Source organism: Osmia bicornis, chromosome 6 (assembly GCF_907164935.1).
Source record: "Osmia bicornis bicornis chromosome 6, iOsmBic2.1, whole genome shotgun sequence".
In the NCBI taxonomy this organism is placed as follows: Eukaryota; Metazoa; Arthropoda; class Insecta; order Hymenoptera; family Megachilidae; genus Osmia; species Osmia bicornis.
The window spans coordinates 11,646,930-11,665,917 of NC_060221.1; the positions used below are offsets into that span (position 1 = coordinate 11,646,930).

The 18,988-nt window shown below is 40.6% G+C and overlaps 3 protein-coding genes across 3 annotated transcripts; all 3 read right to left on the minus strand.

Annotated features, from left to right (window-relative positions):
• Positions 1-5,725: 5,725 nt before the first annotated feature.
• LOC114882166 (vicilin-like seed storage protein At2g18540) lies at positions 5,726-6,754 on the minus strand. The gene has a single exon (XM_029199048.2). It carries the CDS (start codon positions 6,752-6,754, stop codon positions 5,726-5,728), a length of 1,029 nt encoding a protein of 342 aa, XP_029054881.2.
• A 7,172-nt stretch (positions 6,755-13,926) lies between these two features.
• LOC123987899 (golgin subfamily A member 6-like protein 6) lies at positions 13,927-14,724 on the minus strand. The gene has a single exon (XM_046286218.1). It carries the CDS (start codon positions 14,722-14,724, stop codon positions 13,927-13,929), a length of 798 nt encoding a protein of 265 aa, XP_046142174.1.
• A 2,940-nt stretch (positions 14,725-17,664) lies between these two features.
• LOC123987900 lies at positions 17,665-18,777 on the minus strand. The gene has a single exon (XM_046286219.1). It carries the CDS (start codon positions 18,775-18,777, stop codon positions 17,665-17,667), a length of 1,113 nt encoding a protein of 370 aa, XP_046142175.1.
• Between the last annotated feature and the right edge of the window lie 211 nt (positions 18,778-18,988).

Consider the following 18,988-nt stretch of genomic DNA (forward strand, 5'->3'; position numbering starts at 1 on the left):
GGGTTTGCGGGGCGCTTTACGGAAGCGGTCCCAACCTACATTTCCTCCTTACTCTGTTTCCTCTTTTGTACAAACTGCTGTCTTCACCCTTCCTTCTCTAACTTACCCGTCTTTTGCCCCCTAATCCTCTAGATTTCACATATCCTCTCCTTCGTTCCTTGACGTAGTTCTAACCGTCCCTGCTACTAATACTAAAACTAAAAACTAAAATACGGCGTCTATTCCTTGTATTATATATAATTTTATAACTAGGTTGGTGGCCTGAACATAAAATAACCAAAACTATAAATATAAAAAACAAAATATAGCTAAATATACCACTGTTTCGCAAATATAGCGGCTTGACTATAATCAAATTCGAAGTAGAAATAAAAATAGAAATAACCATAACAAATGTTCTGATTTAATATGCAAACAAAATAATATCCCTTATGACTCTGTCTGTCCTTACTTTCGCGTGCCTTTCTCCGCCCCCGGTCTAGGCTCTAATATGATTAGAGTAAAAACTAAAAATAAAATATAAATTAACCAACTAAATCAGACTTGTCCTCCGGTCCCTTTAACTTAAACACAAACATAACCACTCAATGGGCTGAAAATTATATTAAATTAAATTGATTAAACTACCGTAAGAGTAAATCACAGTTGTCGGGGGTGAGGTAGGCATGCCGCTATAAGTACAGACAGATCTGCCAGTATCAAGGCAGTATCAGGGCAACAGATAGCTGATAGAATCAACACAACCGAGAATATTGCAGCTCAAGTGCGCATCTGAGTCCCCGAGGGCTTTCCTCCTTGCAGGGGTGTTTCTGTGGAGTCTTCTCCCCCACCTTTCTTCCTTTTCTTCTCTTTTTATAAATTTTACATACTCTTCCATTTCCCTTCTTTTTCTATCCATCTCCATTCAGTTCCCTCTATCCATAACCTCCTGTTGTTGTAGTCAACTTTCTTTCCCTTGGTTCTTTCCTCCCTCGCTTTTTCTTTTATTCTCCACTTCATCTTCCTCTCTTCGCATGACAGGTCCTCTTCTACCGTGGCCCTCCATCTCTCCCATATTTCGTTCCTCTTTCCTAGAATTTCGTTTCTGTCCTCTTCCTCTTCAAACTCCGTCAGTATTAGTTTTCTCCCTCCTTCTCCCGTCAATTCAGTTATTTTCTTCATTAACACCTTTTTTCCCAGTTCTATCTGTGTCATAATGGTGATTCTCCTGCTTCTTTCCTCAGTGTCGTTTCCTCCTACCCCCTTCCATATGATGCTTCTTTTTCTCCTCTCCCTCCTCTCGTTCTCTATTCTCTTTTCCCAGCTTTCTTTCCATTCGCCTTCCTCATTTTCTTCTGATTTTTCCAGTTCTTTTTCTGGCTCTCTGATCTCTCCTTCCTCACTCCCCGCTGTCTCTCTCTCTGTGATTTCCTCACCTTCATCCTCCGGTAATTCTCTTCCTTCGTTTATTCTTTCCTTTAGCTTCTCTTCTCCTTTCTCCTCAGGCGATACAACATTTTTCCTTTTTTTCCTCTTTGTCTTCTCTTCGTTGTCACCTTCTTCATCTCTTCCCCCCTGCTCTTTCTTGTCTCTCTTCGGTACTCCACTCTTATCTTCACTTTTGTTCTTTCCTCCTTTCTTCTCTCTTTCTACCGCTTCCTCCTCTGTGTCGTCTTCTCCGTTTCCTATGTCTACGTCTTTTGCCTCCTCTGAACTTTGTCCGTTCCACTCTTCACCTGTCCTTCTCCTTTCTAATTCCATCCTTATCTCGTCCACGCTCTCGCCTATTCTTCTCAGCTCTGTTAATACTTCGACCTTCCACGTGCTTCCCATCTTCTATCTGCCTTTCCCCTACCCTTTGCACCCTGCTGTAAATAAGAACGTATTTCTCTGATTGCCTATGTTAATTAATTTGTCTAATTCTTATCCTAACCGTGAAAAATCTGGTTTATTATTTCTGGGCTGACCGGTTGTGCCACTGCGCACTACCGTACACGTGCTTTTCGTTTTTTCCTTCTTTCTCCTCTTGTGTAGTTCTTACCTTTCCTATCTTCTTTGCCTTTCTTTTCTTTTCTTTTAGGATCCGCCGCTCTTTGCTTCTACCTTGTTTCTTTTCGGTTCTTTTGTTTTCCTAGGTGTTACCATTCACTTTTACCTTTCCTTCCACTTTCCACTTGTTGCGTGCTTCCCTACTCTCGCACCACGTGTCTCGTCAGTGTAGCCACCTGTTTTCCGTTTATTCGCTCTGCTGCCAACTGTAAATTTTTCTTTCCTTGTTCCTATTACTGACCCTTTCTGTCGGTAATGTCGCGTTCTTTCTTTTCTTCCATCCTAGCACTTTTGTTCTTCGTATCGCCTTTATCCATTGACCTTTCTTTTTCCACTTCCTTCATCCATTGTTCTCCTTCTCCTTCCTCCCCCAGCAGTACTTTAACTTTTTCTTGCCATCCTTCTTGTCTTTCTTTGTTTGCCCCACACCCTTCCCATACGTGCTCCCACGATTCCTGCTCCCACAGGCAATTCCTGCACCTCCTTTTTTCTTCTTTTTCCCAATATTTCGCTTCTTTTATTTCATTCCCCATCCTAAATCTAGCTACTCTTTTCCATCTTTCTTCTTTCCATCCCTTTTCCAGGTATTTAGGGATTCCAGCATTCTTGATCTCCTTATACCATTTATTGTATCTTGATTCCCTTATCTTGTCCCATCTCTCTCTTTCTTGCTGTTGCATCTCTCTTTCTTCAATCCACTCAAAGCCCATTTCTCCTTCCCTCCTTTTCATTTCCAGTGCTGTTAAATTTATTCCCCTCTCCTCAAAGTATTTTTTCCTTTCTTCCTCCCATTTGCTTTTTGTCCTCTCTTTTTGTTCTTCTCTGACTATCTCCTCCCAGCAGGTCCTTGCTAGTTCCCCTCCTCTGCCCTCCCACATCTTCCTCTCGTATCCCCACGCCAGCCTTCCTGCTTTGATTCTCAATTTTGGCCTTTGTAATTCTTCTCTTACCATGTACCCCGGTGTGCACCAGTCCACCCCTAATGTCCACCTCAGAAATCTCTCTTGGATCCCTTCTAGTTCTCTCCTTTCTTTCCACCCCCAGATTTCGGCCCCATACGCCATTATCGGCCATATCAGTCTGTCCCATAACCATAGTCTTCTCTTCCAGTCCTTTCCGAATCTTCTTTTTCCAATTCCCCATACTTGTCTCATCGCTGCGCTCGCTCTGCTCACTCTATGTTTGATATGCCACTCACCTCCTCCATCTCTTCTGAAGACGTATCCGAGGTATTTGAAACTTTTTACCTCTTCCATTTTCTTTCCTTTCCAAACCCAATCCCTCTTCTTCCATCGTCCACCCGCTTTCCTAAATCTCATTACTTTTGATTTTTCTCTATTCAACTCTAGTTTCTTTTTATCTAAATACCTTTCCAGTTTTCTTATCATTGCTGCCAAATCTTCTTCTTTCTCTGCCAGGAGGACCACATCGTCCGCATATGCTAGCGTGTATATTTTCCTTTCCCCTGTTTTAATCCCTCCCGACCCTCCCTTCCGCATCGTCTCTTCCAGGTCGGCCGTTAGTAAATTGTATAGTAGTGGGCTCATTGGACATCCCTGTCTTAAGCCTCTCGCTGTCCAAAATGGCTCTGTTGCTCCTTCATTTGATCTTACTCTACTTTTGGTTTCTCTCAGCACTTCCTTAATTCGTTCCCTGAGTCCTTTTCTTACACCCCTTTCTCTTAATGCTTCCATCAGCACACCTCTGTCTACCGAGTCGAATGCGGCTTTCAAGTCGATAAAGCACGCCATCACCTTTCCTTTCTCTTTCTTTATTTGCCTATTTACCAGGAAATTCAGCACATATATATTGTCCATCGTGCCCATTCCTTTCCTAAATCCCGTCTGGTTATCCGGTATCATTTTCTTGCTTTCTGCCTCTTGCCTCAGTCTCTCCGTCAATACCGCTGTGTATATCTTATACAGTGTCGGCATCAGTGTCACCCCCCTATAATCTCCCGCCTGGTTTCCATTTCCCTTTTTTTTGATTGGCGCGATTATCCCCTCCTTCCAGCCCTCCGGCCAGCCCTCTCCTCTCCAGACCCTGTTACATACCTCCCATGCCCATTCTGATACTTCCTCCCCCCCATATTTCCAGACCTCGTTTGGAATCCCATCCCCCCCCACCGCTTTCCCATCCTTCAATTTCGCCACTGCCTTTCTTATCTCCTCCTTACTTATTTCTTTTTCTCCGTCCTCTTCTGCTATTCTGGCTCCCCCCATCACTACTTTTTCTTCCGTCCCTCCCAGTAAGTTCATAAAATGTGTTTTCCACTCTTCCTCCGATATGCTCGTCTGGGGCTGCCCTCTCCTTTTTCTCTCCCTGTTGACTATTCTCCATACATCTTTGTCTGTTTTCACCCCCTCTATCTCTTTTACAAACCTATCGTTTTCTTCTTTCTTTTTCACTTCGCATAGCCTATTGTATTCATCCTTTGCCTTCTTGTAGCTCTCTACCTCTTTTCTCCCTTTTCTCCAGTCTCTTAGCACTTTCCTAACCTCCTTTTTTCTCTCTTTACACTCCTCGTCCCACCATCCATTCCTCTTGGTCTTGCGCCCTTTCTTACTTCCTCTCTCTAGGCCTTTCCTGAATTCTTCTAGAGTTGACTCCAACTCGTCGTTCAACTCTTTGCTCTTCGCTTTCTTCCAACATATTCCTTTTCTAAATTCACTCCTTCCCTGCTCCGACCAGTCCCCTCTTGGCGCTGTCTTCCTCCTCCTTTCTTCCGCTATGCATTGCACTCCCCCCTCTCTCACTTCCGCTATTAAGGGGTGGTGGTCTGAATCTATCTTGTCCCCAATTTCCATCTTTTTAATCTCTTCTCTTCCTTCTTCCTCTACTATAACGTAGTCTATCACTGTTTCTCCTCTAGCCCCTGTGTATGTAAATTCACCATCCTTGTCCCCTTCTATCGTTCCATTCAGTATAGTCCAACCGGTCTCCCTCAGCGCCTCTAGTAATCTCTTTCCTTCCGCATTGCACTTCTTATCTTTGGATTTTCTTTTCTCCTCTCTTTCTTCATCCTCCTCCTCTGTCTTGCTTCCCCCCTCTTCTCCCGTTCTCGCATTAAAATCGCCTCCTATTATCGTCCTTCTCCCTTCCCCTGTTTCTTCTAACCATGGTCTGAGTTCCTTTATCTTTGTTTCCATGTCTCCGTTTACGTACACTCCTACTATCCTCCAGTTTAATTTCCCCCCTTTGCATTCAGCCATTATTATGCCCTCTTTCCCTTCCTCCATTATAATCCTCCCTCCCTTGCCCATTATTACCTCCTTTACTCCCATTATCATCCCCCCTATTGCTCTTCCTTTTTTGTTTTTCCTTTTCGCTAGTTGCGCTTCCCACCTGTATCCTTTTGGCATCCTGTCTCTTATTTTGTCCCAACCTTTCTCTTCCAGCCAAGTTTCTATAAGCACTACCACGTCCCACTCTTTTATTGTCTCCCAAAATTCTATATCTTTATTTAATACTCCTGCGCAGTTCCAAAATCCTATTGTCCAGCTTCCATCCTCTTTTCTTTCTTTTCCTCTTGTCCCTTTTTTCTTCTCCTGTTTCTTCTCTCTTTCTGTTCTGTTTCTTTCGTGCTCTCTTTCGGACTCCTCGCATGCTTCTTCATCTGGTTCTTCCACTTTTCTTCTTCTCTTTCCTTCTCTTTTTTCCTTCAGTGGCTTGACGTCCTCTTCTCCCTCATTACTCCCTATGTCCCTTTCCCCTCTTCCCCCTTCTTCTGCTCCCCTTCCTGGGTGGGTTTCCATTCGTTCCCCTCCCCGTCCATTAGTACACCCTTGTCGTCGTCCCATTTCCACCATTTCCCTTCTATTCTTATTTTCTTGGAGTCTACCCATACGTTTTTTCCTTTCTCTCTTTCTCCTCTTGCGATTCTTCTTAATGTCCACTGTGTTCTCCTTTCCTCCCAGGTTAGGTCATCTTCTATTCTCTCTTCTCTTCCCTTTAGCGCCCTTTTGTTCTCCATTATTTTCCTCTTCAGCTCGACAGTCTTTACTTTTACTTGCATCATGTATAATTCCTTTCCCTTCTCTACTGGTCCCACCGCTTTTACCTCCTCTATTGCGCCCTCTACCCCCGTGACCTTTAAGATCTCTTCTGCTTTTTCTTTCATCTCCTCCCTTTTCGTTTTTGTTCCTTTAATTATTATGTTTTTCCTTCTCTCTTCTTTCTCCTTCCTCTCCAGTTTTCTTTCTATCTCCTTCAGTTTCTCTTCTATTTTTCCCCCTCTTGACTCCTCTCTTCTACTTCCTGTTGCATCTTGCGTTGCCTTTAGCATTCTTTCTTCTATCTCTTTCCATCTCTCGTCCTCCCCTTCCCTTCTTTCTATCTCCTCCATTTTCTTCATCATCTTTTCCATCTTCCCCTCCAGGTCTCTTTTCTGCTCTATCCATTCCTCTTCTCTTCTTCTCATTTCCTCTCTTAGTTGCTCCATCTCTCTTCTTATATCCTTCCCTAGCAGCTTCATATTTGTGTCCATCCTCTCCATTTTTCCTCCTAGGTTTTTGTTCATTTCTCTTATTAGCTCTTTTACTTCTCCCATCCCTCCCCCTTCTTCCTTTCTTTCCTTTTTCTTTTCCGGTGACCTCCCTATCAGCATGCTTTCTTTAAACATCCATTTGTCTGTTTCCCTGTTACCCCCTCCCCCTTGCCCCTTCTCTACTTCTTCCTCCTTTTCTTCATCTCTCTTCCTTTTCCATATTTCTTCCAGGTTCGCCATGCTTCCTATACTCTGTGATCTTTCTCTTGTGAGAGTTTCTACGATTGAGGGTCTCCCTCTCCTTCCGCCTTTCTCTTGTTTTCCCTGTTCACTCTTTCCTTCCCCCACCTTCTTTTCCTCTTTCTCGTCTCCCATCTCTCTCTTGTTGTTATTCTTCGCCGCTGCCTCTTCCTTGCCGACTGCTCTTCTGTTTTCCTCTTCTTCTCTTCCGATCTAGATGTCTCTCTCTCCCGCCTTTTCTGTCGATCCTGTCACCTCTTCTCCGTTCCTAACCTACAATTGCACCTTTTCCTCTGCTCTCTTTTCTCTTTCTTCTTTCCCTCTCTCTTATTACTTATCTTTCTTGTCTATTCCTGTCTTTTTGTCTGCTTTGGTGTGGCTTCCTGCCCCTCCAATTCTTCTTTATCCTGGTTATTGTAGAATTCTACTGAGCGAGCACTTATCACTTCTTAACGCAGCCATGTCCCGAACGGGAGTCCTATTTTAGATGACAACCTCAGACACTGGTACATACCAGGATAGAAAACATTTCAAGAGTTACTATACATCTCACGATACACCGTCAATTATACAGTTATGCAGATGCGTCTATCCAATGACAGGGGTCCCATGAGGTTCGCCGATCGGAAACGAAACGCCTTATACGTGATAAAATACGACACGATCAACGGTTCACATCCGACTGTCACGATTAGAAATCACGTTATCACAAGTATGTTTACAAGACGCTCGAAAGTAGAAGCGGAAGTATACAATTAACGCGGACCGTTCACACGTCACGTCTGCACCCTACCGCTTCTCAAAGTCGACTCTATATATATAAATATATATATATATATAGTAATTTTTACAATTAATTTCGGCTTAATATTAGATTTTTATAGTCCATATATTAGAAAATTCAATTTAATAATCTATAACTTCATTCAATAAATAAACTAATAATTATAAGAAAAATAAAGGTTAATATAATTAATATTAAGAAAATAGATTTAGATTTTATTAGAAAGATAGAAGGTAAAATTAAGATAATTTCAATATCAAAAATTAAAAATAATAAAGTAATTAAAAAAAATTGTGTAGAAAAAGGTAATCAGGAATTTGATTGGGCGTTAAATCCACATTCAAATGGGGTGATTTTTTCTCGATTTATTATTATTATTATTATTAATTGTAGTGAGACTAGCCGGGCACTCAGTCCTTGTGGACCATTGTACCCGGGCCGTTAGGCAGCCTCCTTACTGACTGTGCCTTGGCAGCTGGGCTTCTGTTGCGAAATTTAGAAGCACCGGCACCAGGCCAGCCGAAGTGCTTAAAGATGCGGGTTCCGAGGTCCCCAGGATTGATCCTCTCAGGGCCCTCAGCTCCCTGCATCTTAGAAGTACGTGGAGAGGTGTTTCGTCCTCCTCCTCGCACCTCGGGCATTTCGACTCCTCTATGAGTCCCATGCGCGCGAGGTGTTTCCTCGTGTACCAGTGTCCTGTCACTAGTCCCACGAGCTTTCTCGATTTAAAGGTTTATATATTCTTAAATAAAAATTAATTAATGTTAATAAAAAAGTAATAAATAAAATAAAATTCAATAAAAATATGATATTAAAAATTATATATATTAAAGTTATTTAAATTTTTTAATTGGAAATTAAATGTAATAAATTTATACTATATATATATATATATATTATATATAATATATATATATATATATTAATTTAAAATATTCATCAATAAATTGAAATATATAAAAATAATCATACTACATCTACAAAATGTCAATATCAAGATGCTGCTTCAAAATTAAAATGATGAATAGATGAAAAATGTAAGTTAATTAATCGAATAAATGTGAAGAATAGGAAGATAATTCCAATAATTACATGTAATCCATGAAATCCTATGGTTATAAAAAAAATAGATCCAAAAGTTCTATCATTAAAACAAAATGGGGCTTCTAAATATTCAATAAATTGTAAAGAAGAAAAATATATTCCTAAAATAATAGTAATTATTAATGTATGTATGTATGTATTTTATTTATTCGCTCCCCTCCGGGTTGCGTGGCGCTTTTAATAGGAGCGTACCCAAACCTTTACAACGCCTTTTTATTTTCATCTCCCTAGACCAAATAGCCAAGCACCTCTTCTTTTCAATCTTTCCCTCTGATAGACTTGTTAAACTTAACATATATATTTATGTTTCTGTGGTATTACGTAATTATAAACAGAAAAAGAAAAAGAAAAAACTAGCGCTCTAAACCAATATAGAAATAAAAATAAAATAAGGATATAAAAATAAAAGTATAATATAAAACGAGTATAGTATATAAGAAAGAAAGAATAAATAAGAGTATTCCGCATTTAACATAATAAAATAAAATATACACCTGTGATCATAATAACCTAATAATATAATAATAGTATTAATAATAATAAACAAAATAAAATAATAAAAATCAAAATAATCAAAATTGTAGAAAATAACATATAATATGAGTGGCTACAGCGTATTGCCTATCCCCAACGTAACTAGACTAAATTGTCACTGCGTCTTGTCACAACTATTTTAATAATAATAATACTGTTCTTGTAGGGCGGTGAACCAAAAACTTAACTCATAATAATAATAATTACAAGGATATGAGAAACTAAACTAAACTAAACTAAACCTCACTATATGTGTTTACACCTCACTCGCCCCCTGTCCTATTTTCCTCTCCTGCACTATATATATATTTCCCTCCCGCCTCTTCGGTGCTCTCCTTCCTCTTTCCTGTTTCCTGATTTGCACCGCTTCTTCCACTTCTTCCTTATTGTTCCTCTCCCTTCCTTCTCGCACCCCTTGTTTCAGTTTCTTCTTCCTTCCACATCTTCATGGTCCTCTCCATTCTTTCCCCCAGACTCTCCTTTTTCCACGCTCCTTCTTCTTCGCTCCATATCATTTCTTGCCCCTCCACCTATATTCTCCTGTTATTATACACCACCCATTTTCCCTTCGCCCTTTCTTGTTTAGCCTTTTCTTTTATTAACCATTTTGTCTTCCTTTCTTCTCTTGACAAGTCTTCGTCAACTTCTATGCCCCATCTTTCCCATATACCATTCTTCATCCAAACCATCTCCTTTTTTCTTTCTTCTTCCACCAGCTCCGTTATTATTATCTTTCTTCCTCCGTCTCCTTCTCTTTCCGTCGCACTTCTTATATTTATTTTCCTTCCCAGTTCCCTTTCTAGTATGTTTTTAATTGCAGTCAGGTTCTTTTCCATGCACTCTCCTTCCAGCCCTTTCCATATTAAACTTCTCTTCCTTCTTTCTTTTCTCATTTTTTCTAGACTCATTTTCTCTTCGCTCTCTGGCTCGCCGCTCCCATTTCTCTTCTTTTCCGTTTCCTCCTTTCTCTTCTTTCCCTGTTCCTTTTCTTCTGCCACCGGTTTTTCTTTTTTTGTAACACGTGCTTCCAGCTTCCATTCCCCCAGTTCTTCTCTCAGTTCCCTAACCTCATCTCTTAGCTTTCTCACCTCTCTAAATAATTCACCCGGTGCTTCCATTTCTTCTTCCTTTTCCACTTTCGTGTCTTGATCTTGGCTTAACCGCTTCCGCCTACTCCTTTTTCTTTTTACGGCTTACTCCTCTTTTGCACTTTTCTTTCGTTTCTTTCAGCTTTCTAACCACGTGTCTCCTGCTTAAGTGCTTGCTTCTTCGCCGCATACGACTTCCACGTGACACAGTGTTGCCAACCGCTTTCTGCTCTGATGTTGGCACCATCTCTCTCATCTTCCTATTATTACTTTCTATTTTAGTTCTTAATTGTGCCGTTGATGTCGTTGCCTCTTTTCTCGTCTGGATCGGCTGTTTCCCTTTCTTCTCTATCTCTTCCTACTTCTTTCATCCAATTTTCCCCTTCTCCATCTTCGCCCAGCAGTTCCTTTACTTTTTCTTGCCAACTCTCTCTTCTCCCTTTGCTTGCCCCACAGCCTTCCCATACATGCTCCCACGACTGTTTTTCCCACTTGCATATTCTGCAGCTCTTTTTCTCTTCACTTTCCCAGTATCTGGCATCGTTTACCTCATTTCCTAGCCTAAACCTTGCTACTCTTCTCCACCTTTCTTCCTTCCATCCTTTTTCCAGATACTTTGGTATTCCATTGCACTTTATTACTTTATACCATTTATTATATCTTGATGACACTATCTTTTCCCAGTTCTCTTCTTCTTGCTTTCGGAGGTCTGCCTCTTCCATTTCCTCGAAGCTCATTTCTCCCTCCCTCCTTTTTCTTTCCAGATGTGTCATTTCTATTCCTTTTTCCGTAAAGTACTTCTCCCTTTCCTCTTCCCACTTATTTTTAGTTGCCCCTCTTTGCTCCCCCTTTATCATTTCTTCCCAGCATTTCCTTGCCAGTTCTCCTCCCTTCCCCTCCCACATCCTTTTTTCGAACCCCCAGGCTAGCTTTCCTGCCTTTACCCTCAGCTTCGCTCTTCGTAGTTCCTCTCTCATCATATATCCTGGTGTACACCAGTCTACTCCTGTTATCCACCTCAAGGCCCTCTCTTGCAGCCCTTCTATTTCCCTCCATTCTCTCCATCCCCAGACTTCTGCGCCATACGCTATTACCGTCCATACTAGTTTATCCCACAGCCAGATTCTCCTCTTCCAATCTTTGCCAAACCTTCTTTTCCCGATCCCCCACACTTGTCTCATGATCACGCTAGCTCTGCTCACTCTGTCCTTTATGTGTCGGTCACTTCTCCCATTTCTTCTGAATGTATATCCCAAGTACTTAAATTCCTCCACCTCTTCCATTTTCTTTCCTTTCCATAGCCAGTCTCTCTTCTTCCACCTTCCCCCTCCCTTTCTAAATCTCATTACCTTTGACTTTTCTCTGTTCAATTCCAACCTCTTCTTGTCCAGGTGCCTTTCTAGTCTCTTTAGCAATACTGCCATGTCTTCTTCCCTTTCTGCCATTATCACTACGTCATCGGCATACGCCAGCGTGCATATTCTCCTCCCTCCTATCCTGATCCCTCCTATTCCTCCTTTTCTCATTTCCTCTTCTAGATCTGCGGTCAGCAGATTGTATAGGATTGGACTCATCGGGCATCCTTGTCTTAAGCCTCTTGCCGTCCAGAACGGTTCCGTCATCCCTTCTCCAGTTTTTACCCTGCTTTTGGTCTCTCTCAGTACTTCCCTTATCCTTTCTCTTAGCCCTCTCCTTACCCCCCTCTCCCTCAGCGTTTCCATCAGTACTCCTCTATCTACTGAATCAAAGGCTGCTTTTAGGTCAACAAAGCACGCTATTACCTTTCCCTTCTCTTTTTTTATCTGCCTATTCACCACATAATTCAGTGCATATATATTGTCCATAGTTCCCATTCCTTTCCTGAAACCTGTCTGGTTATCCGGAATTAATCCCTTGTCTTCCACCTCTTTGCTTATCCTCTCCGTTAGTACTGCCGCATAGATCTTGTATAGAGTCGGCATCAGGGTGACTCCCCTATACTCCCTAGCCAGTTTTCCACTACCCTTTTTTCTGATTGGTGCAATTATTCCCTCCTTCCATCCCTCTGGCCATCCTTCTCCCTTCCAGACTCTGTTACAGGTTTCCCAAATCCAGTCCAGCACCTCTTCTCCACCGTACTTCCATACTTCATTTGGTATTCCATCTCCGCCAACTGCCTTCCCGTCCTTCAGCTTTCCCACTGCTTTTCTAACTTCCTCCTTACTTATATCCTCTTCTTGTTCTCCCTCTCCCTCCTCTTCCTTCTTCCTCTCTCCTCCCATCACCACCTTTTCTTCCGTTCCCCCAAGGAGGTTCATAAAGTATGCTTTCCACTCTTCTTCTTTTATGCTTGCCTGAGTCTGTTCTCTCTTCTTTCTTTCTCTGTTTACTATTCTCCATACCTCCCTATCCGTTTTTACTCCCTCTACTTCTTTTATGAACCTCTCGTTTTCCTCCCTCTTTTTCTCTTCGCATAGTCCGTTGTACTCTCCCCTTGCCTTCCCATAACTTTTTCCCCCCGTTTTCCCTTTCCTCCACTCTCTTAGAATTCTCCTAAGTTCCTTTTTCTTCTCTTTGCACTCCATGTCCCACCAGCCTTTTTTCTCTTTCCTCTGCCCCTCCACTCTGGCTTTCTCTAGTCCCTTTCTGAATTCCTCTAGCATTATTTCAACGTCTTCGTTGATTTTGCCCTCCCTCTTTTTTCTCCATTTCAATTCCTCCCTGAATTTTCTTCCTCCTTGCTCCGTCCAATTCCCCCTCGCTATTTTTCTCCTTTCCTTTCCTACACTCATTCCCTGCTTCCATCCTGCCTTCAACCTCACTATCACGGGGAAATGGTCTGAGTCTATCCTGTCCCCTACCTCCAAACTTAGGATTCCTTCCCTCCCTTCATCTTCAGCTACCACATAGTCTATTACCGTGTCTCCTCTTGGTCCTGCATATGTGTATTCTCCTTCCTCGTCCCCCTCAACACTCCCATTCACTATCGACCACCCTGTCTCCCTTAAGGCTTCCAGCAGTCTTTTTCCTTCCGCATTGATTTTCTGGTCCTTGGATCTCCTTCTCCCTTCCTCTTCCTCTTCTTTCCCTTTCGCCGGTACTCCGCCTTCCTCTCCTGTTCTCGCGTTGAGGTCACCTCCTATTATTGTCCTTCCTTCTTTCCCAATTTCTTCCAGCCAGGGTTTCAACTCTTTTAGCTTTGCTTCCATGTCTCCATTTATGTATACCCCCACTATCCTCCATTTCTCTTCCCCCCCCCTTGCATTCTGCTACCATTATGCCATCAGTTCCTGACTCCATTTTGAACCCTCCTTCCGACCCCATCATCTCCTCTTTCACCCCCATTAGCATCCCTCCCATTGCTCTCCCTTTTTTGTTCTTTCTGCTCGCTAGTTGTACTTCCCATCTAAACCCTTTTGGTAGCCTTCCTCTAATATTTTGCCAGCCCCTTTCCTCCAACCATGTCTCTATTAGGATTATCGCGTCCCATTTCTTTATAGTTTCCCAGAAGTCTTCGTCTTTATTTCTGACTCCAGCGCAGTTCCAGAATCCTACTGTCCATACTCCCTCTTCCTTCTTTTTTCTCTTTCCCTCCCCTATTCTCTTGCTTCCTCCCCCTTCCTCTTCTCTTTTCCTTCCTTTTTTCTTCTGCTTATCTGAGTTTTCTGCGCTTCCACCCTCTCCTATGTCCCTTGCTCCTCTTCCCCCGTCCTTTGTCCTCCTCTCTGGGTTCCCTTCCTCTCCCTTCCCACCCAGTCAACCAGCATTCCCTTTTCTTCATCCCATTTCCACCATTTTCCTTCTATTCTTATTTTTCCGTGGTCAACCCATATGTACTTTCCTTTCTCTCTTTCTTCTCTTCCGATTTTCCTTAGTGTCCATTGTATCTTCCTCTGCGCCCACGTTAGATCATCTTCTATTCTCTCTTCTCTTCCTTTTAACGCCTTTTTATTCTCCATTATCCTCCTTTTTAACTCACTCGATTTAATTTTTATAAGCATCATTCTAACTTCTTTTCCTCTTTCTATCGATCCTACCTCTTTTACCTCTTCTATTGCGTCTTTCACTCCTGTTAGCCTTACGATCTCCTCCGCCTTTTCTTTCATCTCCTCTTTCCTTACTTTCATGCCCCTGATTATTATGTTATTCCTTCTCTCTTCTCTCTCCTTTCTCTCCCATTTCTTTTCTAGTTCACTCAGCTTCTCGCCGACCTTCCCGCCTCCTGTCTCTTCCTTTCTTTTCTCCACCTCTTCCTGTACAGTTTTTCGCATTTTCTCTTCGATCTCACTCCACCTTGTCGCCCTCTCCTCTTTCTTCTCTATCTCCTCAATTTTCTTTATCAGTATTTCTATCTTCCCTTCCATTTCCCTTTTTTGCTCAGCCCACCTGTGTTCTCTCCTCAATGCTTCTTCCTTTAATTTCTCTATATCTTCTCTTACTTCTTTTCTTAGGTCTCTTATATTCTCTTCCACCCTTTCCATTTTGCCTCTCAAATCTCTTCCTAAATCTTTTATTAACTCCTTTATTTCGCCAAATCCTCCTTCTCCTTCTCCTTCTCTTTCTCCTTCTCTTCTTTCTTTTTTCTTTTCTGGTGATCTCTCCGTCACATTGCTTTCTTTGAACATCCATCCGCTTGTTCTCCTCCTTCCTTCTTCCTCTTTTCCTTTCGTTGTACCCTCTTCACTTCCTTCCTCTCTTTTTCTTTTCCAGATTTCCTCTAGATTTGGCATGCTTCCCATGCTTTGCTTCCTTTCTCTTCTCAGCACCTCTAAATTCGAGGGTCTACCTCTTTTTCCCCCTTTTTCCCATTTTCCGTCTTCCTCGTACCCCTCCAACTCTTTCTTTTCCTTTGTCTCACCTTCCATTCCCGCCTCTCCACTCCTCTTCATCGCTCCCTCCTCTTCCTTACCGACCATCCTATCACCTGTGGTCTCCTCTCTCCCTTCTCTCCAGGTGTCGCCCGTTTCCGTCTCCTCTATCACGCCGCCCCCTGCCTCTCCCCTCAAGATTCTAACCTCACACTTAATCGGCTCACTTATTGTCGGTTTTTCTTCTCTATTTCCCTACTTTTCTTTCTTCCTTCACCACCACTCTTCCCTTTCCCTATCCACTCACGCTCTCTACCACACTATCGCTTTATACTCCACTTTTCTATCTTTCACGCTCTAAACTCGCTCTGCTTAAATAACCCCGTTCGCACGTGACCGTTACCCAGCAGGGAATCCTAGTAATTATTAATGAAATTTTTCTTTCTTTATAATTTCTATTTAATAAACTATTATGACTTCAAGTTAAAGAAATTCCGGATGAAATTAAAATTAAGGAATTTAATAAAGGAATTCTAAATGGATTAAATATAATAATATTTTTGGGGGGTCATAATAAACCAATTTCAACTCTTGGGGATCTTATAGAATGAAAGTAAGCTCAAAATAATGAGATAAAAAAAAAAATTTCTGAGACAATAAATATGATTATTCTAAATTTTATTAATTTTATAACTGAAAATGAGTGATATCCTTGAAAAGTTCTTTCTCGAATTACATCTCGTCATCAAAAAAATATTGAAGAAATAAGAATAAAAAAATTGAAAAAAAATAATGAAAAATGTAGTAAAAAAAATCATATTACTAATCTTAATAAAAAATTTATTAAATTAAAAGCATTGATGATTGTTCAAGGTCTAATTGTAACTAAGTGAAATGGATGATTATAATTAGTTGACATTAATTTTTAGATTCTAGAAAATATAATAAAGAAAGAATTGAAAATACATATGCTTGAATTATAGAAACTGCAATTTCTAAAATTATTAATATATTTTGAATAATAATTGTAAAAGGTAATAAAATTAAAAATTTAGAAATAAATGTTCCTAAAAGAGTTAATAATAAATGTCCTGCAATTATATTTTCAGTTAATCGAATAGCTAAAGTAAAAGGTCGAATAATATTTCTAATTAATTCAATTATTACTATAAAATTTATTAAAGCAGGTGGAGTATTTAAAGGGACTAAATGAATTAATATTATTAAGGGTTTATTTAATCATCTATAAATAAAGAATCCTAATCATGATGAGAGTGCAATAATTAAATTAAATGAAATATGACTTGTTGATGTGAAAATATAAGGAAATAGACCTATAAAATTTCTTAAAGCAATAAAAGTTATTAATCTAAAAAAAATTAAAATATTTAGTTTATATTTTTTTTTGTTAAATTTTTTAATTCAGAAAAAATAATTTTAGAAATTGAAATAATTAATATTTCAAATCGAGATGGGATAATTCAAAAATTTAATGGTAAAATAATAAAAATTAATATTGGTCTAATTCAATTTAAAGAAAAAAATATATTTGTAGTTGGATCAAAAATTTCAAAGAGATTTATTATCATTTTCAATTAAAAATTTTGTGAGTTTTAAAGGATTTTTTAGGAAAATAGATTTTTATATTAATTGGAAAAAAATATATTTTAAAGATTAATATAAAAAAAATTAATAGTTCAAAAATTGAAATTAATGTTCAATAACTAGGACTTATTTGTGGAATAAAATTTTCATTAAGAGTAAATAAAATTTACTATATTTGGTTTAAAAGACCAATTCTTATTTTGTTTCAGACACTTAATGATTAATTTAAAAAAAATAATTTAATAATTAATTTTAATTTGACAAATTAATGTTATTTTTTTTAACTAATTTTTTAAATAGAATTTTTTAATTAATTTTTTAAATAGAATTTTTTAAATAGAATTTTTAATTCATTTTATAAAATTATTATAAGATGTAGATTCTAGAACAATTGGTATAAATCTGCGATTTATACCACAAATTTCTGAACATTGTCCAAAAAATAATCCAGGACGAAGAGCAAAAATATTTATTTGATTGATTCGTCCAGGGGTGGCATCTCATTTTACTCCTATAGATGGAATTGTTCAAGAATGAATTACATCAGTAGAGGTAGTTAATATTCGAACAGAAATTTTTAAAGGAATAATTAAACGATTATGTACATCTAATAATCGAAAAGAGTTATATTCAAAATTTTTATTTATATAAGAATCAAATTCAAAGTTATTGAATTCGGGATATTCATATCTTCAATATCATTGATGTCCAATACTTTTTACTGTAAAAAAAATTGGATTTCATAATTCATCAGTAAAATAAAGAATTTTTAAAGAAGGAAAACAAATAAATAAAAGAATAATAGCTGGAATAATAGTTCAAACAATTTCAATAGTATGATGTTTTAAAAGAAATCGATTAATAAATTTATTATTAAAAATATCTATTAATATAAAAAATATAATTGAAATAATTATAAATATTCTATTATTCTATTTCTAGTGGGCTGAGGCTAGCCGGGCACTCAGTCCTTGGGGACCATTGTACCCGGGCCGCTAGGCAGCCTCTTTACTGGCTGTGCCTTGGCAACTGGGCTTCTGTGGCGAAGTTTAGAAGCGCCGGCACCAGGCCAGCCGAAATGCTTAATGATGAGGGTTCCAAGGTCCCCAGGATTGCTCCTCTTCGGGCCCTTAGTTCCCTGCATCTTAGAAGTACGTGTAGAGGGGTTTCGTCCTCTTCCTCACACCTCGGACATAATGTCTCCTCCGTGAGTCTCATGCGCGCGAGGTGTTTTCTCGTGTACCAGTGTCCTGTCACTAGGCCCACGAGCATGCGCAGCTGCGCCCTGTCCAGGTGACTTAAGGTGTCACCCAGCTTCTGTGACGGTCCCTTAAATAGGGCCCTCGTGTGTCTCATGCCATTGGCGTTGTGCCAGAGCCTGGTGAATTCCTGGTTTAACCAGTCCTTGGCCAAGCCTTTCAACGCATAGGTTGAGACACCAATAGGGTACTCATGGCATGGCTGGGAGCTTGACGCCCCCAGTTGTGCCAATTCGTTAGCCCTCTCGTTTCCTGGGATACCAGTGTGACCTGGTACCCATAGCAGCTTAACTCTGTTGTTCAGAGATAGCTGTCTCAAAGTCAGTGCGCAGTCCTTGACTAGCTTCGACCCTATTTCCACTTTGTGGAGGGCTTTCAGCGCGGCCATGCTGTCACTGCAGATGTATATGTGTTTTCCTGAGTGGGCCCTTTCCAAATTATATTTGGCGCAGGCCCATATGGCAAACACTTCTGCTTGGAAGACCGTAACGTGGTGGCCCAGCTTGTGGGTCATTTCGACCCTAGGGCTTTCCCCCGCAATCCCGGCTCCGGTGCCGATACTGGTCTTAGAGCCGTCTGTGAACCAGACCAGCCCCCCCGGAGTCAGAATGTCGTTTGGGTCTTTCAGCCATTTCTCCCAGTCTGGGAGGATTAGATCATATTCTCGTCTGAAGAGGTATTCCGTCTTGCAGCGGTCCCCACCGTGGGTCAGAATTGACTCTGATCCCACATCCCTGAGGATTTCGGTGTGCCCGCCGCCCGTCGGGGACCATTCTTCAGCTTGGTGGAGGCGGATGGCCGCTCTCCAAGCCGTTGCCATCACTGTTAGATGGGGTGGCTTGATGTTGAGCAGCGCACCCATTGCCAAGGTGGGCGTGGTGGGGAGTGCACCTATTATCCCCAGCAGCGTTATTCTGTATATTCTTTCTATAGCCTTTCTGTGTGCTTCCCTCTTCATGGAGGTCCACCACACAATCGAGGCGTATGTTGTGATAGGTTCAAGGATGGCCTGGTATATCCACCTGACCACCCTTGGTTTGAGTCCCTATGTGGGGCCAAACATTCTGCGACAG

Bases quoted from the DNA above. Each gene is read 5' to 3' on its own strand.
- LOC114882166 (XM_029199048.2), bottom strand. From the start codon at position 6,754: ATGGCGAACCTGGAAGAAATATGGAAAAGGAAGAGAGATGAAGAAAAG.
- LOC123987899 (XM_046286218.1), bottom strand. From the start codon at position 14,724: ATGGAAAGGGTGGAAGAGAATATAAGAGACCTAAGAAAAGAAGTAAGA.
- LOC123987900 (XM_046286219.1), bottom strand. From the start codon at position 18,777: ATGGGTGCGCTGCTCAACATCAAGCCACCCCATCTAACAGTGATGGCA.